Below are 26,173 nucleotides of genomic sequence, written 5' to 3' on the forward strand. Positions count from 1 at the left end.
CCTAGTCCATGGGCACGAGAAAGCTGCAGTTGCGAATGCGCTGCGATGCTACCAAAGGCCGCTATGACCGGGATCGTGAGTATAATAAGAAAAGGGACGAAGAGTGGGACATGACTAGGTTAAAGAAGAAGCTGAACGAGTGAATGAAGATGCTACAGTGAGTAAATGGTGTCACTGTAGTTGTTGAGGGGGTTGGGTTGAGAATGGCATGTCCAAAAGGCGGACCTATTTGGTGATGATGCGATTGATGTAACCAGAGTTGGACAGGAAGAGGTTGGCAGTTGGCGAGCACCCTTGGAGCTACAGTGTGTTTTGAGTACGGGCACTGTGTTTTGGTACGGTATAACGGCGGCCCCACCATCTTTAATTGCACTGCATTAGCTTCAACATATGAAGCTCCTGCAATAAATACATACTATTATTGGATCCATGGATGGAATAATTGCTGACTGCTTTTATCGTGTTCCAAACTGTTACAATGGTATCATAATACATTAATATCCTTCCCGATATGCCTGTGTTTTACGTCCTTTGACCTATCGCACCACTTCTGCCATCTCAGACTTTTTTGAAGTCGCAGAAGCCTCCTTGGCCAAGCGAATATCAGTAAGTGTCAGTCTAAGGTCGCTGCTATAAGGCTCGAACTTGCCCAGCACCTGTTGCAAAGCAGTCTTCAGAGCTTCCACAACTTCTTCCACCTCGGGGCTGATCCTCTTACCCGACACATCAGTCCAGTGCAGTGGGAACTGCAGGCGGAAGGCCTCCAGTTTCTTGATTACTGATGTGAAGGTTCGGATAATGCTTGGCACATCTCTGTGCACATTACCAAATTGATCTTCTGCCAAGCTGTGCACTGATAGATGGTGAAGCACGTTGATCGCATTGATGCAAAGCGTAGGCTCAGCGTATGGAGTACCCAGCACCGCAGCAGCAAATTGGGTTCGGAAATCTTGCTGGAAAAGGGCAGCCACAGTGTCTACCTCCATCATTTGGAGAGTCCAGTGTTCAAATTGGCTCTTTATGTGATCGGGAGCAACAAGTTCCTGCTGCTCCTTCGTCAAGACCCGGTCCTTGGCCTCTTTCCATGTCTTCTTTGCGATAGGGCTCAAGTTGGACATAGGAGACTCGCCAGGAGATAGTGCGGACTGTCCTAATCGCTTCTCAACCTCACTGAGCATCGTCTTGGAAGTCCCTCGACTGTTAAAGATGGGATCGTCGCGAAGAGGAGCGGATACTCGCTGCTTGGGCTCCGGAGCCGGCGCAGCGGGTGGTGCATCAGGAGCTTTACCGTAGGTATCAATTCGCGTCTCGATGGACTTGACCACTTCCATACAGATGGCGTAGACCTGGGACCACATAGGTCCATCCTTACGATCGATGTCTTCGTAGATGGCCTGTCGACGGGTCTCAAAGCCTTGCGCAATGATTGCAAGCTCCCACATCGCAAATGCCTAGATACGATTAGAAATGACTGCTCGACGCGCGTGTGTGACAAATCTCACCTTGATAGAGAGTTTCTTGCTCTTAAGACCGTTCAGAAGACTGCCATTGGGGTCCTTGGACTCAGAGGTAAGAGGCTTGCCATTCTTCAGGGGCTCCTTGACCATGAATTTCGAGAAAGCAAAGTTACCAATATTCCATATCAAATGCACGAAAGTTCCAGCCTCTATGCATCGGAAAAGAAGCCAAAGATCACTCGGCCAACTAGGCGGGAGCATGTTGGTCTTTGGCAGGTTATAGAAGATGCGCAAGAACATAAGCGCCCATCCCCAGATGAAAGATCGCAGTATGGTGTAGTATAGAATCAGGGCGACAGGCAGCGCACTTGCAGCACCGGAAAGAGAAGCGCCAAATGTTGCTGGGACTGCAGTAATCAGGAGCTTCAACGCGTCAGGCTGCTTCTCGTTCTTGCCCTTTGACGATGCCAGGACCAGACGATCGGTGTCCTTTCGGTAATGATTGAAGGTTTGCGTGATGGCACATGAGACCATGTACGCAAGCAAGAACAGCGGTCTCTCGTTCAGTCTCGCACGGTCACCGCTGAAGTACGTGATCCAAGAGAGGTTGGCCGCCTTGGGCATTGCCCATAGGAACACATGGCTAAACAGCAGGCTGGAGAAGCCATACCAAAACAAAGTCTCGTATGTTTGAAGCTGAGTGATTGTGTTGCGAAGGGTCTGAAAGCCAGGGCCAGTGGTTCGTAGGCCAACGTGGTAGTTTGCTATTCGGAGAACGACGATCGCAAGGCCACATGTGAAGATGAAGAGGGTTCGTACACCAACAGGGCCAATGGGAAACCAAGACCAAAAGTCTAAACAATGAGATTTAGTGTTGGCGCAGATGAAGATCCAAATGAATCCGACTTACAAGATTTCCAGCTGTCCAGGACGACCGCCAACAAATAGGACACGAGCAGCAAAACAGTCGCCGTAGAAGTGAATCGTCTGTGAAGAGCAGGCTGTAGGAAGTCCTTGTAAGGCGCTTTTCTAACCGTGGTAGGCGCCATCTCGACAGCGCATCCCCGAGATAAAGAAGGCCTCTAGACGTTGTTGGGCGATGATGTCGTGGATTGATTCAAAGAGACTAACAATGGAAGCTCTAAGCTCAAGCCCCAAGTAAATAATAAAAATCTCCAACCAGCAACGACTCGATCGCAGAAACGCTAAGGTCCAAGCTCCGTCATTATCTGTCACGTGCTGATAGCACCAGGTCCGGCTCCGCTCTGGTTGGCTAGACTGAGACGCATGTCCAATTACGTATGTTTGCATGGCGCTGTATCCGTAACTACCTACTAATGAAACCTCAGCCACCTCAGAACAAGGCAGCAAAACAAGAAAGCTTTAGACAATAATTAGAAGAAGCTGTCAAAATAGACTCAGTAAAAGGTCCCCTAAGCTTAGGCTAAGGTACCTAAGTATTTCTATCACTTAGTCCTAAGATCTACTAACGAAACCGTACTGGAACCAGGCAGCAGGTCTGGTGTCTCGCTCCCTCTTGTTCCCCAACGTTTTGGAGGATATTCTCGACCGCAAGTGAGTTCTTGATCAAAACGCCTGAGTTGACTTTTCCGTTCACATTCATTTCTTGTTTTGTATCAACAAAAACCAGCCATCTTCTTTGGCTAGTGACTCTGCTTGCCCGTAGACCGGGCTTAGGGGAACAAGAAAACTCGAGACAATAGAAGAAGATGCCCAAATAAACTCAGCAAAGAGCCTCCTAAACTTAGGCTAAACTAGGTACCTAAATATTTTCATCTCTTAGGGTCAAAGTCCTAGGATCTTTTCTTATTCTCCCTAAGGTCCTCTGTATTTAGACCAGACTTACCTTAGGTACGTAGGTTGTCCCGACCCACTTTTCCGGCTGAAGTCGATAGTCAAGGCCCAGCCTCCATCCACGCAACTCTTCCTCGACCTTACATCATCACAACAAACATGTCGTACGATCTAGAATCCGGGCGCGGCGGCGCCGGCTATAGCGATGACCCTGATTTCCAAGCCCTTCAATACGACCTCAAGAGCAAGCTTCAAGCCCTCCTCAGCAACAATCGAAAACTCGCCAACGATGTCAATGTTCTCGGCACACGTAAGGATACCCCGCGCCTGCGGGAGCGAGTTCACAATAGCATGGATAAGACGAGGGATATGTGCAGAGAGATCGGCGAGGGCGTTAAGCGCCTTCAAACTTGGGAAGAATTGACGGTATTATGATGAAAATGCGTCTCGATCGTTGTCGCATGCTAATTATATGCAGAAACAACAAAAGTACGAGCAAACAAAGGTCTCGAGCGACTTCCAAGCAGCTCTCCAAGAATTCCAAAGCCTCCAGCGAAAAGCCCTCGAGAAGGAGCGCGCATCCGTTACCGCCGCCCGTGCCGCACAGGAGGGTGAATCCGCCGAAGGTCCCCAGTCCGGCAATCAGCTTGAGCAGCTGCAACAAGAGCAAGTCTCCCAGCTCGCACCCCAAGACGAAGTCGACTTCCAGGAAGCTCTCATCATCGAGCGTGAGGAGGAGATTCGCAATATTGAACAGGGTGTAGGCGATTTGAACGTTCTCTTCCGACAGGTGGCGCAAATCGTCAATGAGCAGGGAGAGCAGCTTGGGACGATCGCAGACAATGTTGAGAACGTCCGGGATGACACGCGGCAAGCTGATGTTGAGAATCGACAGGCCGCGCGGTATCAGAAGGCAGCCCGCAACAAGAGCTGCTGCCTGTTGCTGATCCTCGCCGTCATTTTGACCATTGTTATTCTGGCTATTGTCCTTGACTAGATTCTTAGAGCGCAGCGTCTGACGATTATGGGTGGCCTGTTCTTGTTCTTGAGGCGTCTATCGGAGTTTTCTAGGGACCTATACATCGAATTTTCCCCACGAGTCTACATTGGTAGTTACAGATGAACGTTTAATCAATTGTTTATTTTGTCAGATGTCTTTGCAATCCGTGATTGGTCTTTGAGCACGAAAGGGAATTCCTTGGATGGCTTGGGTGCCCTCAGATCTGATGTCTTTGGTGGAACAAGACGTTGAATAAAGAAGTCATTGACGCGGGTAAGCGCAAATGATGTACCCCAGTAGAGGAAGATAGCGCTTGGCAGATCGGCAAAGAGGAGTGGCAGTAGGGGCATCATAAGCATGACACGGCCCAGAAGTTGTTGTAGCCTGGAGGCGACCATCATCTTTGAGCCTGAGGGCTGGATTCGCAATAGTGCCTGGATTTGTTCCTTGGGCATCCTCGCCCATATACTCCATACCAGAATACCCGAGCAGATGGCAGGAAGCCCATAGTAAGGGTCCGCAGACGCTAGATCGGTGAACCAGAATAAGCCTCCGTCCACCAAGGACTGGTCAAACATGCTGCTCGAGGGCCCGAGACCAGTATTACCCAGGCCAATCTTGTGACTGATCCAACCCAGGGGTGCACCGCATTTCCTTCGAAGAGCCTCAGATATGGTGACAAAGGGAACCATTCCAAGTAAAGGTGCCATACTTTTCCAACGCTGGAGACCCCATGTCTTTAATATTCTCCGTCTTGACTTTTCAACTGCACCTGCAACGCGAAGCGATCTCACACGATCGGGAAGTTCAGGGTTGTTCAAGCTCCTATCCATCATATGCCGACGAGTCCAAGCTGTGATAAGAGGATCCAATGGTTTTCTAGCCTCCCGCAAACGAGCGCTGTATAGTTGAAGAGGGAATCGGATGGTTGCGTTGACGCCCACAGCAAGTAGTGGTATAGCCACATACCACGGCACGCCAGCGCCATGAGCCCAGCTGAGGGCATCGGCTGTCACGGTGACTGTCTCACCGAGCGCAGAAGCGACAGAGAAGTTCCTGCGGTTGGCGCATGGCGATGAAGTTAATGAGCTGAGAATGGCTGGATGTGAGACGCGGCGTGTTGTGTTAATGGCTGAGAGTGATGGCCTAGCATGAGGCGATATGAAATGGGCCGTTCGTCTCAGAAGGGACATTTTGACCCATAAGACCGTAGGTGCGGGTGCAATTGAGGGCTTGGTGCTGGTGTGAGTGAGTCTCAAAAGTCCATGAGATGAGGTCAAACTGGGACTATTTTTCTGGATTCTCAGCCAATCAGCGCTAGCGGTTCAGCATTGAATATCTGGATTAGTATGCTGGTAGTCAAGGGAGAACCACTCTACGGGACAACAGTGAGGAACAATATATTTACTAGTGCGCTATATATCCAAGTACTATCAAATGCTCAGTGCTAGTGTTAACTTACAGAGTCCGTTTGTATAGCATGATTCAAAACCTCTTGAAAGTCTTGAGGATGAACTTTGCTTATCCCCTTACACACCACACTCTGACTCACCTTGGATATTTATAGTAAATATCTTTATAAGTTGATAAAGCAACCAGTAAAAAAGCTAAGACTGATCATTAATGACAATTCATACAAGTGCTTGCAGATTTGTGTAAAGAGTTCTTGAGAAGACGTGGCTTTATGATCGAATATGGAAACGCCCTCGACCATAATTATTCCGTTGAACGCAGAATGGGCCCTGGTTGGTCCGTTCAATCCTTGATCTCGTATTCTTAAAAATGATTTTCTTTCTAACTTTCTGGGGGGAACAGAGCTATCATAAGTTCTCTCCGCGGGCTGCCGAATTTAAAGAAGGGGTCCAGTGACAAGGGTCAGGAGCCTCTATCCCCCCTGTAGCTTGCGCAGCTACGGTGGGTCAGATACTGAGCTTTGGAGCTTGCAGCAGCGTCCAAAAGCTTAGCTTCGGGTTCCTCTAGCGGTGTCGGTGCCTGTGCCTATCCCCCACCAAGACTAAGACCCAGTGGATGAACTTTTTGAGATCTGGTCTGGCCAGCTGGAGACGTCACACTATCATCCCACACACTCTCGTTCATGGTAGCCTTTCGCTACCAAAAGCTGACAGCCTCACGCCCCTGAGGCCATATAAATATCGCTGGTCGAAGCATTTTCTTTACCTGTCTTTCATAGCTTCTCGATTCCCCTGCGACTCCCCCGAACAGCCTTCCCGACACTACCGTCACGACGATGGCGTCCCTAGCGACGCTTGTGCCTCTGGCCATTCTGATAGCTCTGCCTCTGATAGGTGGACTTCTACGACGGTTTCTAGGATGGTCTCTTCGAAAACGAACAGAAGGCCGTCGTGCACATCTCCTGGCCCTCATGACACAGGAGGATAAAGATGCCCGCGCCAAGGACCCTCAAGGCACCGCAGCGACGAAACTCGTGTTCGACGTCGACGATAATCTTCAAAGCACTCTGAACTCACAAAAGGATTGGTCGGGGATCGTTGGTTTCTTCCATCCGTTCTGGTATGTTGTCATATAAGCTACCGTAGGACCTAGCTAATGTGAGGGAGCAATGCTGGAGGTGGCGGAGAGCGAGTGCTCTGGGCCGCGATTCGGGCCACACAAGATCGTTGGCCAAAAGCCAAATGTGTGGTATACACAGGCGATCACAATGTGACAAAAGATGCGATCTTGAATCGAGTCAAGGTATACGACCTGAAAACTTGACCCTGAGGGCCACGACATGCTTACACCGTGTTAGACAAGATTCAATATTGAGCTCCATGCTCCCACGATAACGTTCCTCTACCTCTCCAAACGAGACTGGGTACTCCCCTCAACATGGCCTCATTTCACGCTGCTCGGCCAATCAATCGGCTCCGTCGTTTTGGCTTGGGACGCTTTCTCACTACTGGTCCCGGATGTCTTTGTCGACACCATGGGCTACGCCTTCGCTCTCGGTCTATGCAAGTTTCTCTTCCCCAAGGTTCCTACAGGGGCATATGTGCACTATCCTACGATTTCTACCGACATGCTCGACTCGCTCGATTCGACGGCTGCCTCGGGAACTCAGGGCGCACATGCTGGTAAGGGTGCTGGAGCTCAGGGTTTCGCCAAGAAGAATTACTGGAAACTTTTTGCCATTCTGTACTCTTGGGTTGGCTCGACGGTTGATATCGTCATGACAAACTCTACCTGGACTCAAGGCCACATCAAGAGTCTATGGGGCCCCTATCGCAAACAGAAGAGCAAGACAGATCCGATCGCAGTTGTCTACCCTCCCACCGCCGTCCGAGAAATGGAACGCGAAGTCGAAGTTTCCGAAGAGAGTGAGAAGCGAAGAGAAAAAGCTCTTGTCTACCTCGCCCAGTTTCGACCAGAAAAGAACCACCAACTCATCATGCGGTCATTCGCTACTTTCCTCAAGACCAAGAGCGAGGCATCCAAGGGAGCACAGCTGATTCTGATCGGAAGCGTGCGAGATGACTCAGACTCAAAGCGTGTGTACGAGCTGCGACTTCTTGCTAATGAGCTTGGCATCAAGGACAGTGTCAAGTTCCACCTCGATGCCCCATGGTCAGATGTTCTGGACTGGTTAAGAAGAGCATCTGTGGGTGTCAACGGCATGTGGAATGAGCACTTCGGAATTGGCGTTGTTGAATACCAAGCTGCTGGGCTCATTTCCGTGGTTCATGACAGTGCTGGGCCCAAATTCGATATCGTCGTGCCAATCGATGGCCAGCCAACTGGTAAGCTGACTGAAAATTCTATGTCGAGGTCTTTCTAACACAATGAAACAGGTTTCCACGCAACGACAGAAGAAGAATTTGCAGAGGGCTACGAGAAGGCTTTGTCGCTACCAGACCCTCTGGCATTTCGTCTGCGTGCAAGAGAGTCGGCAAAGAGATTCACCGAGGAGGAGTTTGCAAAGAAGTGGACGGTTCAGTTGGCACGTTTGGTGTCACTTGCGAAACAAAAAGCGTAGACTTTTTGGAGATAGACTAAAGGATACCCCCTTTCTAAGATTCTAGCGAGAGAAGAGACAGCTTAGAGAAATTAATACAGCAAGCACAAAGCTTGGGCATAATCTAGTCAATGTTCTATGTCGTATGCTGTGTCCCTCTACAAGTGTTGATCGCTCAATCAGGAATATAAACATGTATGCTTCCATCTCTTCCTGTGCTGTCTACAATGTCACACCGCCACTGTTCTTCTGCCTGGGTTCAGGAGCGACCTGAAAAACACCAGCTGAGTCCCTTGTCAGCGCTTGAACTGTACTCAGTCCCTCATCGACCCAAGTGATATTATGTCCTCGCTCCACCAGCGATGGAACATCATACGAACTGAACTTCTTCTCCACGAGTAGCGTATTCGGGATGAGCTGGTTGTGAACACGGGGCTCACGAACAGCATCCTTGATAGACCACGATGGAGAAGTCAATACACGCCACGCAACTTGAGTAGTGGCGGAGATAATACGTGAGCCCCCTGCAGCTCCGATGGCAGCAAAGAGAGATCCGTCTTTGTTGGATACAATAAGAGGTGTACAGGAGGATAAGGGGCGCTTGTTTGGACGAATGAAGTTTGCTTCTGCTGGTGCGAAACCAAACTCATTAGGAACTCCCGGAATAGAGAAGTCATTCATTTCGTTGTTTCTGTGACAGTCAGTCCATGAGTGCAAAATTGAAAGAGGTTGGTAACACTTACAGGATCACACCAGTGAGAGGGTCCATGAGGAGTGATCCAAAGATGAGGTTGACGGTGGTGGTCAGCGAAACAGCCATACCATCGCCATCCGCAGTGACGACGTGTGAAGTTCCATGCCCATCAGATGAGTAGATGCCATCGGGATCATACTTCTCAATCTTCTGGGTCTTTCGAGGATTGATCTTACTCCTGATCTTTTCTGCTGTTGTGGCATTGAGCATCTCATGTTCAAGCTCAGGAACGCCATCTACAAAGTCAGGGTCGCCAAGGTGCAGACGAGCTCCGTATGCGAACTTCATAGCTTCGATGTAGATGTGCAGTGTGGTGTTTCGATCCTCGTCTTGGTGGGTGTAGCCGTTCATGATGTTCAGGATATTGAGTGACACGGCGCCACCGGCTGGAGAGCTGATGCCGTAGACATCGTAGCCCTTGTACTCAGTGTGAAGAACCTCTCGAGAAATTACATCGTAGTTCTTGTAGTCATCCAGGGTTATGGTACCATTTGTTTCCTGGATGGTCTTGACCATGCTCTCAGCTGTGTCATGTTATTGTCTATTCAGTTCTCAGATGCAGGTCTAACTTACCGAAGGCACCTGTATAGAAGGCGTCAGCGCCATGCTCTGCGATAGCTTGAAGTGTACTAGTTTGGTTAGCTACGTTGAAGTCTGACATCGAACCTCGACCTACCGGGCGTATCGTCGTCTTGTCATCTTCTCTCCTTCTGGGATAAGCTGTCCTACTACATGTGAGCCCTGGTCTTAGCGTTGGGTGTTTAGAAAAAAAAGCATACCATTTCGGGTAAAATCTTCTGCCCATGAGGGATCCTCGACAAAGAAGTTGTGATGGTCTCTAATAGTCTTTTCAATAAATCTTGCCATGTCGGCATTGACTGACATTTGTCAGCTTGTAACTCTTTGTCTCTCTACTCTCCTTGGGCGGACCTGTGAATCCATCTTGAGCCACCTTAATAGCTCCTTGTAAGACTGTTTTCCATGGAAGGCTCTGTTTAGAATGTTAGCTTGTGGTAACTTGCAGTGTGTCTGTAGTTCATACACCGTATTTCTTGTGTGCATACTCAAACCCACGGACTTCGCCTGGCACACCAACAGAAAGACCCCCGTAGATGCTACCGTTCACATTTCCTTGGTACATGCCCTCAAAAGCTGCTGCAGGGGCTGATTCTCTGAAGTCGATTGCTTCGTAGTTGCCCTTCTTGTCACGCACAATCATGAAACCACCGCCTCCAATGCCGGAGTGGTACATGCCGATAACACCAACACAGAAGGTCGTTCCGATCATGGCATCGACGGCATTTCCCTGGATAGTTAGTTGGTGTGTTTATATGGAGAAGGGGCAACAAGTCTTACACCTCGTGCTAATAAGTCTCTGCCGATGTAGCTACATTCTTGAGCCTCTGAAGCAACGGCTCCTCTGGTGCCAACACCTGGAGAAAAGAACTCCTCAAATATGGGACTTGCTGATAACGAGACATAATGGACACTGGAGGCCAGTAATAGGAACGGGAGTTTCATCTTGGTGTTAGGGATGTGTTCTTTGGTATCAGAAATCAGTACGCGCCCTTCATACTAGTCGTCTCAACAACTTTGTCACTGCAAGTCGGTACTAAGAAATGATAGCTTCCATAGGAATATCTGAACTCCACGTGGCGGCAAAATAATAGGTGGAAGTATTAATACAAGGTGAGTGATAAAGGAAGAGACGAAGGGACCGCCTCCAAATTGAATGGATAGGTGTTGTTAGTTGATTTCTAAAGCAGATAATAGAAGACGATATTGACGTGATAAGGAACCCCCAGAATTTGGCAGGGCCGATTGTCGGAACACCCCGGTAGATGCATGGTCCCAGGCTCGTGAGGCGATCACCTGCCAGTCTAGGAAATAGGGTAACCAATCACTATCATGACAGTGATAGTCAGGAGGAAGTGCTCACTAAATTCGACTCGGAGTGTTTATAAGTATAATTTATTCAAATAACGGTATGCTCTATACAGGAATTTATAAACAAGTGGATGAGAGCTTGGATGTTGTGATATCTTCCATATCATACAAGGAAATGCCAATAGCAGTCAAGTCATATGTATTTTTGTCTCTCATATTTAACAACTTAAAAAGACATTGAGTATCAGCACACCTGAATAGTGCTGATTCTTTACTAATATTTATTTCTTGCTATGTATTCTGACAAACTGTCCATCATACAAATAATGTATACAATATAAGGTAAGCTACCAAGAGCACTCATGATGGCTACGATACGATATACATACGCTTCAGTGGTCAACCAATCAGATCCCACTTAAAAAAGCAGACAACGACGGCCCCACCGTCCCCGAACTCCAAGTGGGGCCTCTGCAAGAAACATTTCTTCGTCTCATTCTCATCTTTAAGAAATCTTTGTCATTATCAACATCTCAAACATTTACAATTCCCTCCCAAAATCTCACTCTGCTCACAGAGCAATTAGACCAATCGAATTGCTCGTTCATGAGGCGTCTGAGACTCCCACCTTTGGCCACATTCATCAAACCTCGCCTGCACAATTTCCGTTCCTTCACAGTCATGGCGAGCACACAAGCAGAAGCTATGCCAAACGGCAACTCACAAGTAAACGGCAAGGCCCAGCAAATTAACAAGAGACCAAACCAGCAGAATAATCGCCAATGGAAGCAGAAGAAGACGAAGAGGGAAAAGAACATCACCGAAGGTTCATCTGAGGAAGTCCTCAAGCACGATATTCAGGCCCTCCTTAAGGAGCGAGCTGTTGAGTATGGCGAGGGAACAGAGCACGGCCCAGAAGTTCTCCCAGAGGAAGGCACTGAGACAGAGGTTGAGATTCTGGAGCTTTCGTCTACAGGTGACGGCCTCGGTATGAAGCCTGGTTCAAATCAGGTCTATGTTGTGTCCTTCACAGTCCCTGGCGACACTGCAAAGGTCAAGGTCTTCCGTCATCTTCGTCGCGAAACCCAAACCCTCGCCGATTTCATCTCCATCACAAAGCCCTCTCCTCTTCGCGACGACGCCCGGATCAGCTGCAAGTACTTCGCCTCATGCGGTGGCTGCCAATTCCAGATGCTCGAATACCCCGAGCAACTCAAACTCAAGAAGCGCATTGTCGAGAAAGCCTTCAAGAATTTCTCAAACCTCGATCCTAACATTGTCCCCGCTGTCCAGGATACAATGGGCAGTCCTCTGCAGTACAACTACCGCACCAAGCTCACACCTCACTTTGACGGACCCCCTGGATTCCGACCCAGCAAGAGAGGAAAGAACCCCAGAATTCCCTTCGAGAAGTGCCCTGATATTGGATTCATGCAAAAGGGTCGTCGAAAAGTTTTGGATATTGAGGATTGCCCTATTGGTACCAATGCTGTGCGTCTGGGTATGGCACGAGAGCGTGAGCGCATGCAGAAAGAGTTTGCCAACTATCAGCGTGGTGCTACGATTCTTCTCCGAGAGAACACGAAGCGAGTCCCCAAGGACAGCGAAGAGGCCAAGGGTGAAACAGAACCCTACACAGTCCGTGTTGAGAATGAGGATACTGTCGACATCAAGTCCTGCTTCACTGATTCCAAGGCCACCACAACAGAATACATCGGCCCTTACACCTTCACCAACCCAGCTGGCTCTTTCTTCCAGAACAATAACTCGATTCTTCCCTCATTTACCGGCTACGTGCGAGACAATATTCTCCCTCCTGCCGGCACGGGCATGGACATCAAGTATCTAATCGACGCCTACTCAGGCTCTGGCCTCTTTACCGTTACTCTCGCATCGCTCTTCCAACACTCCATCGGTATCGACATTGCAGCTGACTCCATCGCCTACGCAAGCCGCAACGCAGCCCTCAACGGTATGGGGGAGGATCGCTGCAAGTTCATCGCTGCTGATGCTGGTGAACTCTTCAAGAGCGTTGCCTACAACCGTGATGAGACCGTTGTGGTTCTTGATCCTCCTCGTAAGGGCTGCGATGCAGACTTCTTGAACCAGCTACGAAAATTCGGTCCTCGGCGAGTTCTGTATGTCAGCTGTAACGTGCATACACAGGCCAGAGATGTTGGTGTGCTCGTTCGCGGTGAAGGCGAGGGCGAGAGATACGAGATTGAGAGTCTTCGAGGATTTGATTTCTTTCCTCAAACAGGTCATGTAGAGGGCGTTGCTATTCTCAACAGGGTCGATAACACGGCATAAAATAAAAGTACACGGCGTTTGTTTGGGTTGGGTCAAAGAAAAACATGATAGATCTCATTGCCATAGTCATAATCATTGTAAACTTGAGAACCCGCTGCCTCATTCCGCAACCTAAAAAATGCTGATCTGCGCCGCCTTTACAACAATGTATATGTTTCTTCGTCATTCTTCATTCATGATTGATCTCCTAACAGAGCCTTTAAAGCTTGAACTCCCAGCTCGACAACGCCAGGGCCTCGACTCTTCTTAACACATTCTGTAAGAGTTTCAACTCCACCCTCGCTCTTGACCTTCTCTCGCGCGAGCTCACCGACCTCGCCCTCTGCAGTGACCAAGTTGTTTACCACAAACACTCCACGGTGACGGATGTCCTCGCTGTCATCGACACACATTCCGAGGATAACTTTCACACCGCGGTCTCGGTTAATAATGCCCCGGATGACACCCTCAAAGTTGGTGAGTGAAGCTAAAGCACCGCCAGCTGCACTTCGAATTCCATCATCAGGCGCATCAGCAAGGGCGAGGAGGACGTTCAGGCGATTACGGGCCTTGGCAGTCTCTTCAGCATAGAGTGCGATAGCCTCTGGTTGCTGCACCAGATTGCAAACAAGCTCGACAGCAGCCTTGGAGACAAGAGTGTTGGAAGCCAGCATCTGTTCCTCAATCTGGTTCCATGCTGTATTGATGATACTGCGTCTAGTCGCATCGTCATCCATCGACGCGAGGTTGGTCAAGGCCATAAGTGCCTCGAAGGAAGGGAGGAGGTCCCGTGTCTGAGCAGCAGGGTCGGGTGGGATGATAGAGACAAGCGGTCTGACAGCAGCAATGATGGGGGTGTCACGGTTGCCACCAAAGACCAGTGCAGGGTTTGTGCTGATCAAGATGCGGGCCAGGGCTTGTGCTGCAAGACGACGTGAAGCAGCTTCAGTTTGAGGCAGGGACATCCATGATACCAGGAGAAGCTTGACCGCTCCTTGCTGAGCGAGCTGACCACGGAGAGTCCTGTCGACTGAAAGGGAGAAAATAATGGAGATAACAAGTCCTAGAGAAGCGGGCGAGCCATTCTTACTGTGAGTGACGAGAACCGGTGTGATACCTGCATCAAACACCAGCTTACATCGCTTTGCGACATGCTCGTCGTCATTAAGGGGGTCGGGCCCGCCAAGCTTCCCGGCAGCATTGGCATATGCCTTGAGCTGGTTCATCTTCTTTTCTTCCTCTGTCAGGGTGGGCAGGTATTTGGTCAGATTGACAAAGATGCTTAAAGCCCCATAAGTAGTTGGCGATCTTGGCTGGGCTTCTTTAAGAGTCTTGACCAACTTCTGGAGCAACTCGGGGTTGCTGACAATAGACTCCTTGACTTTAGGTTGAAGGGAGGCGTATGCGAGACCTTCGATAGAGTGCTTTCGCCCGTGATCTTCATCTCTCAGTATCATCTTAGTGAACATTCCAGAGAGATCTTCGATACTAGTGACTGCAGGCTCGATTCGAGACTTGTTATCGCCGGGTGCTGGTTTAGCGGGAACTGCCTTGAAAGCTGGGTCAGTCAGTGATAATACAGAGTTCATAGGCATCTTATCTCACCCTCAGCTTGGCCAGGATGACTGCGGCAAGATACTGGACCTGTTCAGAGTGCCGCCTCATTGAAATGGAGCCTCCATCGCTTTGAAGGTTTGGATCTGCGTTCATGCTACGAACAGCCTCACTAAGGTCTTGGTCGACGATCTCCTCAAGCCACTCGATGCAGTACTTGTTGATAGCCTCGCGGCAAAGTGAGTTCATGCAAGCAGCGTTGAGCATCTCCAAGCAGGCCGTCTCGACCTTGCGGCTCTTCCATTTTCGTCGCATAAGTGTGCCGAGGCTGGGTAGGAAGTCTTCGTTGAGAAATAGCTGGGCAGTGAGATCAGGGACAATGGGAAATGTCGCAGCGGCGACACAAAAGGCAACAATGTAATCGTCATAAGTTCCCCTTCGCACACGGTCAAAGAAGAAAGTCGAGAGCTTCTTTGAACCATCATCGCCAGCGGCTTTGAGATATGCGGATGTTGAGAGAGTGGCGTGGCCGCGTACTATCTCAGGCTGTCTCATATCAAGATAGCACAAAACGGTGTCAACACAGTCGCCATCGATAACATTGCAAATAGTCTCACGAGACTTGTCCTTCTGGCGGGCTTCATAGTCGTCGTTGAGCAGCTTAGTCAGTTCATCGAGGTCGCGACATGTCTCGTTATCTTCCTGTCCGCCCTCCATGAGGCGCGCAAAGACGATAAGGGTCTGGTCCTCCAGCGACTGGGCTGGAGGCACCTGAGAAGCAGCTTCTGTAGGTTCTGCCATGGAATATTTATTGATCGAATGTGTAGGTAGGTGAGAGAGAGAAAGTAAATAAGAAGCCAGTTCTTTAAGGTGCTAGTTAAGGAAGTAAAGGTGAGAAGAGACCGAAACTGGAACTTGTGATGTAAATCGTAAAGCGCACAAGGCAAGAAGACCCGTCACGGCCTCCACCACAACCACAACCTACCACAAAAGAGCTCGTGAGACTGGGCTTGGGCTTGAGCCACTAAACGTTAGATCAAAGATCACTGACGCTTGAAGCGTTTTAGTTGGCCATCACGTGGCCAGGCGTTTGGAGAGCTGAGCTAGGGGGTTTGCTGTAGGGGCCTATTGGTGCCAGCAGCCGCGCTCATATCCATTCCATTGGATTATGCCTGTAGATGACGTCTAACCAACAATTGGATCAGATTTTCCCTTCCATCTATGATAGCCGCGTCCAAGAACAAAGTATCTAAAGAAAAGAAACAAACAAGGCTCTTTTAGTAACTGCTGCAATTGAGTTTGGCGTTAATTATTATTGTTATTTTGGCGTTTTTGGCTATCAACTAATCATGCGATAAATGCAACGCTCGTACCCGTCCATCTTCTTTAACTCACCTTAGGTTTGTCTTGAATCCGACAACTTTGCGACAGCCTCAGGTATTGTAGCCTCAGTCCTCAAGTAAGGCCACCAAGGCAGCTCAACCACTCTAAGGGCCTCGTAGCCGCCTCCCCACCAGCATCTTCACAGCGTCAACATCCTCACAATGGACGCCGTCGATGTTTCAGAGCACTACGAGGTCGGCACCCGCGAAGAGACTCCCTCGCTTCTTACCATCGTCCTCGATACAAACCCCCGAGCCTGGGCATCGCTCAACAATGTCCTTCCCCTGTCGCGTGCTATAGCAAACATCCTCGTCTTCGTTAACGCCCATCTCGCCTTCAGCAACGCAAACCAGGTTGCGCTTATCGCCGCGCACGTTGATCGCGCAGAATGGCTCTACCCAACGCCTCCCACACCCTCACGCGACGCCTCTGGCGATGTTGCCATGAACGATGCTGCTGCTGCGCAAGCGCAAACCTCAGCGAACAAGTTCCCACAGTTTGCACAGATTGAAGCTGCTGTTTTGGCTGCGATTCGAAAACTCATGGATCAGACAAAGGAGGAGGATCTCTCTGCTACGACGACACAAATCTCTGGAGCCTTGACGCTGGCGCTATGTCATATCAATAAAGCTGCGCAGGCACTTTGTGCGCCTACGGCTAATCTCGAGGACAGCCACAAAGGCTCGTCGAATACTGCTCCCCCAACTGTTCGAGGCCGAATCCTGGTCATTTCTGTCTCCGATTCAGAACCCTCGCAATACATTCCCACCATGAACGCTGTCTTCGCTGCTGGCCACAACCAAGTCGCCATCGATACTCTCTCTCTTACTGGCGAGCCAACTTTCCTACAACAGGCTTGCTACAACACCGGTGGCACATACCTCGCTGCTACACATCCCCAAGGACTACTCAACTATCTGATGTTCGGTCTTATCGCAGACACAGAAGCTCGTGAAGCTCTCATCGCCCCAACACACGACACCGTCGATTTCCGCGCCGCCTGTTTTTGCCACGGCCGAGTTGTGGACACAGGCTTCGTCTGCTCCATCTGTCTGAGCATCTTCTGTGAGACGCCAGAGAACTCGGAATGTTTCACGTGTGGCACCAAACTATCTCTGGGTAACTATGGCGCGAAACCCGCCGTCGTACCAAGGAAAAAGAAAAAGAAGCGCAAGATCGTCAATGGAGGCGGATCACGGGAAGAGACAGGGAGTGCGACAGGGACACCCCGTCCATGAATGAACCAGCAAATCGCTTGAGGCACAGGGGCGAAGAACGGGATATACCCTTGATGACCAATGTACATATAGTCTCACGGCGTTAAGGAAATTAGCCAGGTATCAGATAATGCTACAGTCAACGCATACTTCTCTGGAGTTGAAAGTCTGTGGATATCAATATTAAAGTGATCAGACTAAACAGCGGGCGTAGGGCTATGCTCCAAAGGCTATCACTTGAATCTAATGCATAAGAGTATTCTAATCGATCATTGCACTTCTAGGTGCGGATAGCACAACCTCTCAACAACTTGAGCAGCAGCTCAGTTCACATCAGCATCGCCAACCCTTTGCTATTTTTGTACAATGGTGCACCTTACTCGAACCTGACTTTACGTCCACCCTTGGCGATCTTGGCGCCATGAGAAAGTCTAGACATCGTACAGACGGGCTGTCTTTCCGAACCTCCCATTGAAGCGAGGGCAAAGGAATCTGTGTTGTGAGCAAAGTAGAAATAGTAGCCTGAAGGCGTCTTCTTGACCACCATGACACCAATGGCACCTGCTGAATGGCAATTCTTGACACCGGGATGCTTCATGAAGTCCTCAGCAATGAAAGACTCCATGATGGCATCTTCATCGTCGTCCTGAATGTTGGCGCCTCCTTTCCCACGTCTTGTGCCATGGTAAATCCTTTCCGCACATCGCTGGGAGGCCATGGTAGTAGCCATATGCTCTCCTGTGCCACTTGTGACTGCAGCGACAGCAACCTGATCGTCATCCTCATCGTCACAGGGCACCACGGCCGTGCCAACTCCCACAAGAGCAGCTGGTCCCAAACGGCCTCGATGCTTCATTCCGATACCACCTGAAGATGAGCCAGCAGCAATTTGGCCTCGATCATCGATCGCAATGGCACCAATAGTGTCTGTAATGACGTCCTCGCTAACAGACCCGTAATGAAGGCGGTCGTGTACAGCTCTTGAATGAGGCTGCGATTTTTCATCAGGACTGAGAGGTCGCTTAGCCCCACGAGGACCTGAGGAGCTTTGGCGATCAAGGCCGTTGCCCCTATTCCCAGTAGGAGTTCGTGGTGATGTATTATCGGCCTTGTTTGAGGCGTGTGCATGGTGCTTATGGCGGATTGATGCATTCTCTGGCAAGACAGGTTTAAAATCCTCAGCTAAAGAATTGGATTTTCGAGATAGACTAGGTCGAAATGGGGAGGACAATACACCCTGGGCACCACTCACAACACCAGCATACGTCTGTGTCGCTCCCTCCTGAGGGCTTCGGGTAAATGAAGTACGGCCGACTGTTGGGGGAGAGGTGCCTGTGGCTCTGAAGTAGCTTGTGCTTGTCGATTGATCTGGCGACGCCACATCTTGGATCGGTGTACCAGTGAAAGGAGAGTCAGGCTGTCCCTCGTTCCAAGTACCGACAAGAACAGCAGGCCGTTGATCCCGCGGAAGTGATGAATGTGGCTTTGTCGGCGATGCTGTATCGTACTGGCACGGGGGACATGTTGCTGTTGTATCAACAGTTTCAGACAAAGCTTTGGACTCTTGACCCTTCGACTCAGCTCGCTTCAAGTCTTCCTGCCAGCGCAGAAAACGGTCTCTAGCATTCTTCGAAACCATGTACTCATTGGGGTATATCATCAGACCATGCTCCTCTGCGAAAGCCCTGGCGCCCTCTCCAACAAGAGCGTTTGGTGCAACTCGCCTCAGGCTCAGTGGTTTATTGCTCATATCTAGAACGAGTTTGGCCAGGGATATCGGGTTTCGAATATCTGTGGTAATGTCAACAGGCGAATTTGCCCTGGGCAGTAGAAACCTACTAGGAACAGCACCACAGGCGCCGCTGCGGCCAAGATGGTCCACTACGGTGGCATCGCATTCCACCACACCATCAATAGAAAGATTAGAGCCGTACCCAGCGTTGGTAATTTCTTTATCCTCGAGGATCCGGAGGGCTGCTTCGACGGCCTCAGTTGCGCTGGCACCGGCTCTGAGGAACCTCATGCCCATCTCAACCGCACTTATTGATGTTAGCAAAACCCAGGGGTCCAGGGGCTACTGGGGAATATCTCACGCAACACAGGCCTGAAGATGTATGTGCTCATTTTGATGACTGTGAAACCCAGCCCCGGCGTGAACAAAGATAGCAGGCACTGTTTTGGTTCTGTGTGCCACTTTCATTACCCGATCGAAAGCGCCATCCGTTCCATGAGGGGTGGATCCTGAGCTAATAGGGGGATCATCATCGAGACTGTCTGACATCCTCGAGAGAAGTCATGAGCTAGCGAGGGTCTATTGCTACGAGATTATCGAGATGATGTTGATGATTGTGAGAGAGGAAAAGAAACGAAAGGCGGGCGTCGAGGGCCCGGGAAGTGATGTTGATAGAGATTCAATGCTTAGGGGGAAAAGGTTGAAGATTGAACAATGATGCAGTTTTGGGCAGATCCAAGCTTTGAGGGGAAATTAAAACACTCTATAGATAGGGAAAGAGCTAGAGGAGCTGTTGGGTCGGGTTTGATCAGTCACTCCTTGCTTGATAGACTCGTTGTGTTAGACAAGAAGCAGCAATCGTCAGATGGAAAACAAAACTATACCTTATACAATCTCTAATCTCTAATCAACACCTCGTTATTGGACACATATAATTGCTACGAGTTTAACCATTTAGAGACATATCTGATCCATAGATCTATGACAAGACCTTGCATTCAAGAAACCTCACAAACCTCAAGACGAGCGTTCGATAAGGCAGAGACGTTGAAGAACTACAGTTGCCTGCTGAAGAGGCCTAGAAATGACGTCGCACGTCGACTATAATTACAACTCACTTGAGACATCCAAACTTCAACCTGAGACAGAGACCAATCCAAAGCATCGACTTTGGAAGCCTACCAGGCTCGAATTTACTTGTGTGAACCGACAGACAGACATTGCATTGTTAGATACTAAATACAATTGGTTTGTTGTACTTGAACTTATATTCCTTTTTGTTAAAACTTGTCAATTGTGTCTATAATTTTGTCACTCAGACCGTCACACCCGGTTATCGCAACAACCAGGCCCCACAACTCCAGCCATTCAGTGACACGTCCCACTCAACGGCGGGGCACAGCACAGCCGCAGTTCAAGCCTCACCTCCATCCGAGCTGGGAGCTTTACAAGGCACGTAACGTAATCCTCGCCCAACGACTACCATCATCGCCGCACATTGCAATTCCTCACACGCGGCATTTGCGTCCACCTCTTGTCCATCTTCTCTTGCAGCTGTGCGCTTCACCACGCACTCTCGCCCATAATGGCTAACCAAACTCCCGCCGTTGTCATGGACAAGTACGTCTCACTTATCCCAGCCCCCCGCACTGACGACGACAGCTAACCTCAGCTCACAGCGGCACGGGTTTCTCCAAGCTAGGTTTGTGACGACGAAACACTCTCCTGAGGCTACTATGTAGTCTTGAGCTTCATGCTGATGCTCCAATCTAGGTTTCGCCGGTAACGACTCTCCCTCATTCGTCTTCCCGACCGCGATTGCGACAAAGGGGCCAACTGGCGGAGCTGGTGGCTCTGGTTCTGGACGACCGGCTGTTGCGAACAAGCCATCTTTTCTTACGGGAGGTGCTGGAGCTGGAGGCCATCTGAGCGGAAAGCGAGGCACCGAGGATCTCGACTTCTTTATTGGCGATGAGGCGATAGCAGCTTCTGGAGGTCCTGGTAGGCAGCCATATGAGCTAGAATTCATGAATTCAGCTGACAAGCTTAGGATATGGTCTCCATTATCCTATCCGGCACGGTCAAATAGAGAATTGGGTATGCTTGCCGACGAATCCGACATGACCTATAATTGACCGCCTTTAGGACCACATGGAACGATTCTGGTCCAACTCTATCTTCAAGTATCTGCGAGTCGAGCCTGAAGACCATTACTTCCTCCTTACCGAGCCCGTGAGCATTATGCGCCCTATACGACGTCAAACATCAAACTAATACACATAGCCCCTGAACCCGCCCGAGAACCGTGAGAATACCGCCGAGATCTTCTTCGAGTCCTTCAACTGCGCTGGAATGTACATTGCCGTCCAGGCCGTTCTCGCTCTGGCTGCTTCTTGGACGTCTTCAAAGGTCCAGGATCGTTCATTGACTGGTACGGTCATTGATTCTGGTGATGGTGTCACCCACGTCATTCCTGTTGCCGAGGGTTATGTCATTGGATCTTCTATCAAGTCAATTCCCATTGCTGGTCGAGATATCACCTACTTCGTTCAGTCCCTTCTGCGAGACCGAGGCGAGCCCGATTCGTCACTCAAGACGGCTCAGGAGATTAAGGAGGAGTACTGCTATGTGTGTCCCGATATCGTCAAGGAATTCAGCAAGTACGACCGGGATCGCACTCGATTCGCTCAGCACGTTGTTTCACACCCCAATGGCCGACAGGTTTCCGTTGACGTCGGTTACGAGCGCTTCCTTGCCCCCGAGATCTTCTTCAACCCCGAGATTTACAGCTCCGACTTCCTGACTCCTCTGCCCGTGGTTGTCGACGGTGTCATTCAGCAATCGCCTATCGACGTCCGACGAGGTCTTTACAAGAACATTGTTCTTTCTGGTGGAAGCACACTGTACAAGGATTTCGGTCGCCGATTACAGCGAGACATCAAGCAGCTGGTAGATGCAAGGATTCGAGCCAGCGAGGTCCGCAGTGGTGGTGCTCGTAGTGGTGGTCTGGACGTGTCCGTTATCACTCATAAGCGACAGCGACACGGTCCTTGGTTCGGAGGCAGTCTCCTTGGTCAAACCCCTGAGTTCCGATCATACTGTCATACCAAGGCCGAGGTAAGACGAACTGTATTTTGTATACTGACCATGACTAACAACATCACAGTACCAAGAATATGGACCCAGCATTGTGCGAAGATTCGCTCTGCTTGGTGGACCCGGTGGCTCTTGATTTACGATATAGACGATCAAGAATCACTCTTCAATTGACTCCCCGGGTCAACAGCAAGCTTCCTAGAAAGAGATATTCTTGGAGTACGCAGAAGACAATAGTGGGCGTCTGCTGAAGAGTGCAATGAAGAGGCGCTCAGGGCGCAAAAATCCTCAATTGACAATTATGCCTAAAGCGATGCAACTACAAGTGGGAGACAAGAGATGGCAAGACGAGACGAGACGAGACGAGACGGTAGCACGTGTTGAAGAGTTACATTAGTCGTGTTTAAAAATCATATTCCAAAAACAAGTCTCTTTCCCCCGCTCTACTACGCAGCAAGGAACGTTGGAGTCTAATCGTTAAATGCATGATGCGTTGAACTTCGGCACGCCGGGAAGTTTAATATAGGCGTTCTCCGTTACCAGTCTCTCATATCATAACTCACATATCCAATTATTCCCTGCCATTGACGTTCCAGACAAGAAAGAACTTCTGCAGCCAAGAAAACGAGCAGTTCGTAAAAGATACGCTTAGATGCTCTAGATGCCCTTCATAAGCAGTGGTCTGATTTTTTTGTTTCTGGACGTTGATGATGTTCTAGAAGTGGCTTGGTGACTGGCAGGGGTTCTTGCAGAGAGGCTTGCATCAGATTCGTAGTGGGTGGAGGGGTAAATCAACCCCCGTCATGGTGATATTTTCATACATGATATTATCCCGTCTCCTGGTAGAAGATACGGTGTTAGTCACAATGCGACTACTTGGCCATTGGGCGTTTGGATGAACTCCGTGGGAATCCTCAGGGAGCAAGAAAATAACGGACCTTAATATATAGTATTAAACTAAACTCAGTAAAGGATATCCTAAATTGACTTCAATTTACCTAAATCTCTTTATCATTTTAGATCAAGATCTTAGTTTTCTGTCCTCCTCTAGGAAATGCCTCCGTAGAAGTGTGTGTTGTTATCAATACGACAGTCCATCTGCAAGCTGGTTAAACATGTTCGAAATCAGCTGTCCATGCAAGTCCATCTGTTGTGATACATGACGACTAAGTGAGATTCGATCATAATACCAGCTAGAACTCTACAGGAGTATTAAGCGTGCTTTTCAAAGAACCAACTAAATTCGAATCAGTTCTTCTCAGATAGAGCGATGTATTATTCATATCAGTGTGCAGTGTGAGATATGTCACTTGGAAACCTTGTTGATCGAAATGTTCGTTCTGTTATTTGATGCTAAGGGAAATCATAAAACTCATAAACTAGGGCTATACACAAAGTGTAACCAAGATCATCCATCTGGTTACCTCGACAACACCCGCGAGAAAACCCAAATCAACACCCGCCTGAACTCCTCTTTAGAGGGTAAACCCCTTTGCGCGATGGGTAGCCCTGTTTATCTTTTTAGGGACGTGCTCTTGCTTTTTGGCGCACTGCCCAAGCGACAGCCGCGCGCTTATCGGCTGGTGTCGACGACGTAGCGACCGACAATTTGGCCAGCCTTCATGAGCTTGTAGACCTCGTTGAGCTCAGAGAGACCGACAGTCTTGAAGGGGACCTTGATGAGACCACGGCGGAAGAAGTCAATAGCCTCAGCGGTATCAGCACGGTTGCCGACGTAAGATCCCTTGATGGAGATCATGCGAACAACTGTGTCGAAAACGGGAGCGGAGAACTGAGCATTGGCGGGGAGACCGATGCAGACGACAGTACCGCGAGAGCGGATGTACTGGGTAGCCTGTTGGAAGGGCTTCTCGTTGGTAGCAACGAGGAGAGCGGCGTGAGGTCCGAGACCATCGGAGGTGGTAGCCTTGACATCGGCGACAAGGTTCTTGGTTGTGGTGAAGTCGACGTAAGCAGTAGCTCCGAGCTCCTTCGTGAGCTTTCCCTTCTCCTCACCACCATCGATGGCAATGGCGTGGATACCCATGGCCTTGCAGTACTGGACAGCGATGGAACCAAGACCACCACCAGCACCGACGATGGCAATGGATTGACCGGCCTTGACACCGGACTCCTTGAGACCCTTGTAGACGGTGATACCGGCGCAGAGAATGGGGGAGATGGACTCGAGGTCACACTCCTCAGGAATGCGAGCAACGTGGATAGCCTTGGCAATGGCATACTGCTGGAAAGATCCGTCGACGGTGTAACCGGAGAGGAGAGCCTCAGCGCAGAGAGACTCATCGGCGTTCTGGCAGTACGAGCAGCTCAGGCAAGAGCCGTTGAGCCACTTGATACCGACCTTCTCGCCAATCTTGACATCCTTGACAAGGTCGCCGCGGGCAACGACAACACCAGCACCCTCGTGGCCACCGACAAGAGGCAGCTTGGTGTCGAGGGGCCAGTCACCCTGCCAGGCGTGGAGATCAGTGTGGCAGACACCGGAGAACTTGACGTTGACGAGGACCTCATCGGGACCGGGCTTCTGGACGGGAATCTGCTTGTACTCGATGGCTGGGAAAGTGAGTTAGTATATATAAGACTTGACAGTGATCAAATTGTTGAGCAAATGGATGGTAGGGGATCTGTGGATGGGTGGGACTCGATAGAGAACCTGGGGTTGTATATGATATCAATGATATCAAGAGGCAATTGGGGCTGTAGATTGAAGGAGATAGGATGACATACGACCGGCGGTCTTCTCGAAAACCTGAGCCCACTGCTTCTCGGGAATCTGGGGAGCGGCCATTTTGATTGTTGGAGTGGTTGGTTGGTTGTTTGGTTGGAAGGATATCGAAAGGTTGTCGTGAAGACTGAAGAGTTGAAGAGAGAGTTGAAGAGTTGATTGATGATCTGGATGAGGATGGAGAAGAAAGAACCAACTTGAGACCGATGGGAGCAGAGTTTATATAGATGTTGGACGGGCGATCCAGAGTGAAGGGACTGATCTATGTGGTATGGTCTGCTCTGCTCTGGTATGGTACGTATGGATAGTACTCGGGCCTAAAGCGTATGGTATGATGGGCCAACGGGGCAAGGATAGGCGTCTGGGTGTAGAAAGTCAAGCCTCATCTTGGCGGTCGCGGGGGAGAGGGAGTGAGATTCTTGGTGTCGAAGGGTGTGAGAACAGAGACGAGAGAGATCAGAACAGATCAGACAAGAGAGTCTCTATTCTGGACTCGACTCGATTCTGACCAAGCCTAAGCCTAGGGGACAAGGTGAATCAACGAACAAGGGCCAAAGGGAGGGGCCACTTCGGCTGCACGGGGATCCGCATTTTGGAACATGCTCGTTGGACTATGGTTTTCGGGATGCGGCGAACGGTGAGTGCGATTGAGTGGCAGTATCGTCCTATGCGTTTGTTGCATGGGTTGCGTGCGTGTGTGTGTGAGAGAAACAGAGTGTGAGGTGAGGTTAGCTTAGCTCGGGTTGTTTGTAGTGGCGTCACCAGTGGATAAGGTACCTACCTAGGTAGTGAAGTGGACGAGTTAGGGATTAGGGAGCTTAGGCCCAGGGCAGGTCCCGTCCATCTCTCCATCTTCCCTGTAGCTTAGATACCTAGGTAGGTTCTCTACAGTTACGCATTGCTACGGTACCTGCCGCGCCTTACCGTAGGTCTGATCTCCTCACGGCGTGTTTCTGTCTGACCCCCCGCTCAATGCCGGACTTCAACTTCCCCTCAGCTCTAGTGAGAATCGATGATAGTACGGAATAGCGCCAATTTCAAACAGTCTTGCTTGTACCTCTGGGGGGAAAGGTACTTCCATCCGCAGCTACAGAGCTAGGGGCAGATCTGGGAATCAATGGGGTGTGCAGTAGGAAAACAATTATCCGTAGTCATGATGCTCTAGTCCAAGGTTGGTACTGTAATAAAAAAAAAAGTTGTTTACAGTGGGAAGTGGTGATATTCTGGCGAGCATCCATCAAAAAAAATTCGACCAGGAGTCAGATGCTTT

The 26,173-nt window shown here is 49.8% G+C and overlaps 11 protein-coding genes across 11 annotated transcripts; 5 read left to right on the plus strand and 6 right to left on the minus strand.

Annotated features, from left to right (window-relative positions):
- Positions 1-536: 536 nt before the first annotated feature.
- Positions 537-2,506, minus strand: FMAN_10631 (uncharacterized protein; the record flags this gene model as incomplete). Its single annotated transcript, XM_041823887.1, has 3 exons — positions 537-1,451; positions 1,503-2,311; positions 2,368-2,506. The coding sequence occupies 3 exons, from the start codon at positions 2,504-2,506 to the stop codon at positions 537-539; spliced, it is 1,863 nt and encodes a 620-aa protein (XP_041689423.1).
- A 925-nt stretch (positions 2,507-3,431) lies between these two features.
- Positions 3,432-4,269, plus strand: FMAN_10630 (uncharacterized protein; the record flags this gene model as incomplete). The annotated part of the gene is made up of 2 exons (XM_041823888.1): positions 3,432-3,698; positions 3,751-4,269. 2 exons carry the CDS (start codon positions 3,432-3,434, stop codon positions 4,267-4,269), a joined length of 786 nt encoding a protein of 261 aa, XP_041689424.1.
- Positions 4,270-4,403: 134 nt separating this feature from the next.
- FMAN_10629 (uncharacterized protein) lies at positions 4,404-5,465 on the minus strand (the record flags this gene model as incomplete). Its single annotated transcript, XM_041823890.1, has 1 exon — positions 4,404-5,465. The coding sequence occupies one exon, from the start codon at positions 5,463-5,465 to the stop codon at positions 4,404-4,406; it is 1,062 nt and encodes a 353-aa protein (XP_041689425.1).
- Positions 5,466-6,520: 1,055 nt separating this feature from the next.
- FMAN_10628 (uncharacterized protein) lies at positions 6,521-8,266 on the plus strand (the record flags this gene model as incomplete). The annotated part of the gene is made up of 4 exons (XM_041823891.1): positions 6,521-6,804; positions 6,852-6,987; positions 7,043-8,030; positions 8,082-8,266. The coding sequence occupies 4 exons, from the start codon at positions 6,521-6,523 to the stop codon at positions 8,264-8,266; spliced, it is 1,593 nt and encodes a 530-aa protein (XP_041689426.1).
- Positions 8,267-8,467: 201 nt separating this feature from the next.
- FMAN_10627 (uncharacterized protein) lies at positions 8,468-10,520 on the minus strand (the record flags this gene model as incomplete). Its single annotated transcript, XM_041823892.1, has 8 exons — positions 8,468-8,936; positions 8,989-9,523; positions 9,573-9,628; positions 9,676-9,724; positions 9,779-9,877; positions 9,930-9,990; positions 10,042-10,305; positions 10,356-10,520. 8 exons carry the CDS (start codon positions 10,518-10,520, stop codon positions 8,468-8,470), a joined length of 1,698 nt encoding a protein of 565 aa, XP_041689427.1.
- A 1,047-nt stretch (positions 10,521-11,567) lies between these two features.
- Positions 11,568-13,196, plus strand: FMAN_10626 (uncharacterized protein; the record flags this gene model as incomplete). The annotated part of the gene is made up of 1 exon (XM_041823893.1): positions 11,568-13,196. One exon carries the CDS (start codon positions 11,568-11,570, stop codon positions 13,194-13,196), a length of 1,629 nt encoding a protein of 542 aa, XP_041689428.1.
- Positions 13,197-13,369: 173 nt separating this feature from the next.
- FMAN_10625 (putative cro1 protein) lies at positions 13,370-15,530 on the minus strand (the record flags this gene model as incomplete). Its single annotated transcript, XM_041823894.1, has 2 exons — positions 13,370-14,725; positions 14,781-15,530. 2 exons carry the CDS (start codon positions 15,528-15,530, stop codon positions 13,370-13,372), a joined length of 2,106 nt encoding a protein of 701 aa, XP_041689429.1.
- Positions 15,531-16,273: 743 nt separating this feature from the next.
- Positions 16,274-17,350, plus strand: FMAN_10624 (uncharacterized protein; the record flags this gene model as incomplete). Its single annotated transcript, XM_041823895.1, has 1 exon — positions 16,274-17,350. The coding sequence occupies one exon, from the start codon at positions 16,274-16,276 to the stop codon at positions 17,348-17,350; it is 1,077 nt and encodes a 358-aa protein (XP_041689430.1).
- A 355-nt stretch (positions 17,351-17,705) lies between these two features.
- FMAN_10623 (uncharacterized protein) lies at positions 17,706-19,610 on the minus strand (the record flags this gene model as incomplete). The annotated part of the gene is made up of 3 exons (XM_041823896.1): positions 17,706-19,120; positions 19,169-19,368; positions 19,423-19,610. The coding sequence occupies 3 exons, from the start codon at positions 19,608-19,610 to the stop codon at positions 17,706-17,708; spliced, it is 1,803 nt and encodes a 600-aa protein (XP_041689431.1).
- A 1,036-nt stretch (positions 19,611-20,646) lies between these two features.
- FMAN_10622 (putative actin-related protein 3 (ARP3)) lies at positions 20,647-22,293 on the plus strand (the record flags this gene model as incomplete). The annotated part of the gene is made up of 7 exons (XM_041823897.1): positions 20,647-20,681; positions 20,741-20,763; positions 20,835-21,062; positions 21,112-21,158; positions 21,207-21,293; positions 21,345-22,178; positions 22,228-22,293. 7 exons carry the CDS (start codon positions 20,647-20,649, stop codon positions 22,291-22,293), a joined length of 1,320 nt encoding a protein of 439 aa, XP_041689432.1.
- A 1,437-nt stretch (positions 22,294-23,730) lies between these two features.
- FMAN_10621 (putative ALCOHOL DEHYDROGENASE I-ADH1) lies at positions 23,731-24,966 on the minus strand (the record flags this gene model as incomplete). The annotated part of the gene is made up of 2 exons (XM_041823898.1): positions 23,731-24,731; positions 24,906-24,966. The coding sequence occupies 2 exons, from the start codon at positions 24,964-24,966 to the stop codon at positions 23,731-23,733; spliced, it is 1,062 nt and encodes a 353-aa protein (XP_041689433.1).
- Positions 24,967-26,173: the final 1,207 nt, after the last annotated feature.

Source organism: Fusarium mangiferae, assembly GCF_900044065.1.
Source record: "Fusarium mangiferae strain MRC7560 genome assembly, contig: FMAN_scaffold016, whole genome shotgun sequence".
Classification (NCBI taxonomy): Eukaryota; Fungi; Ascomycota; class Sordariomycetes; order Hypocreales; family Nectriaceae; genus Fusarium; species Fusarium mangiferae.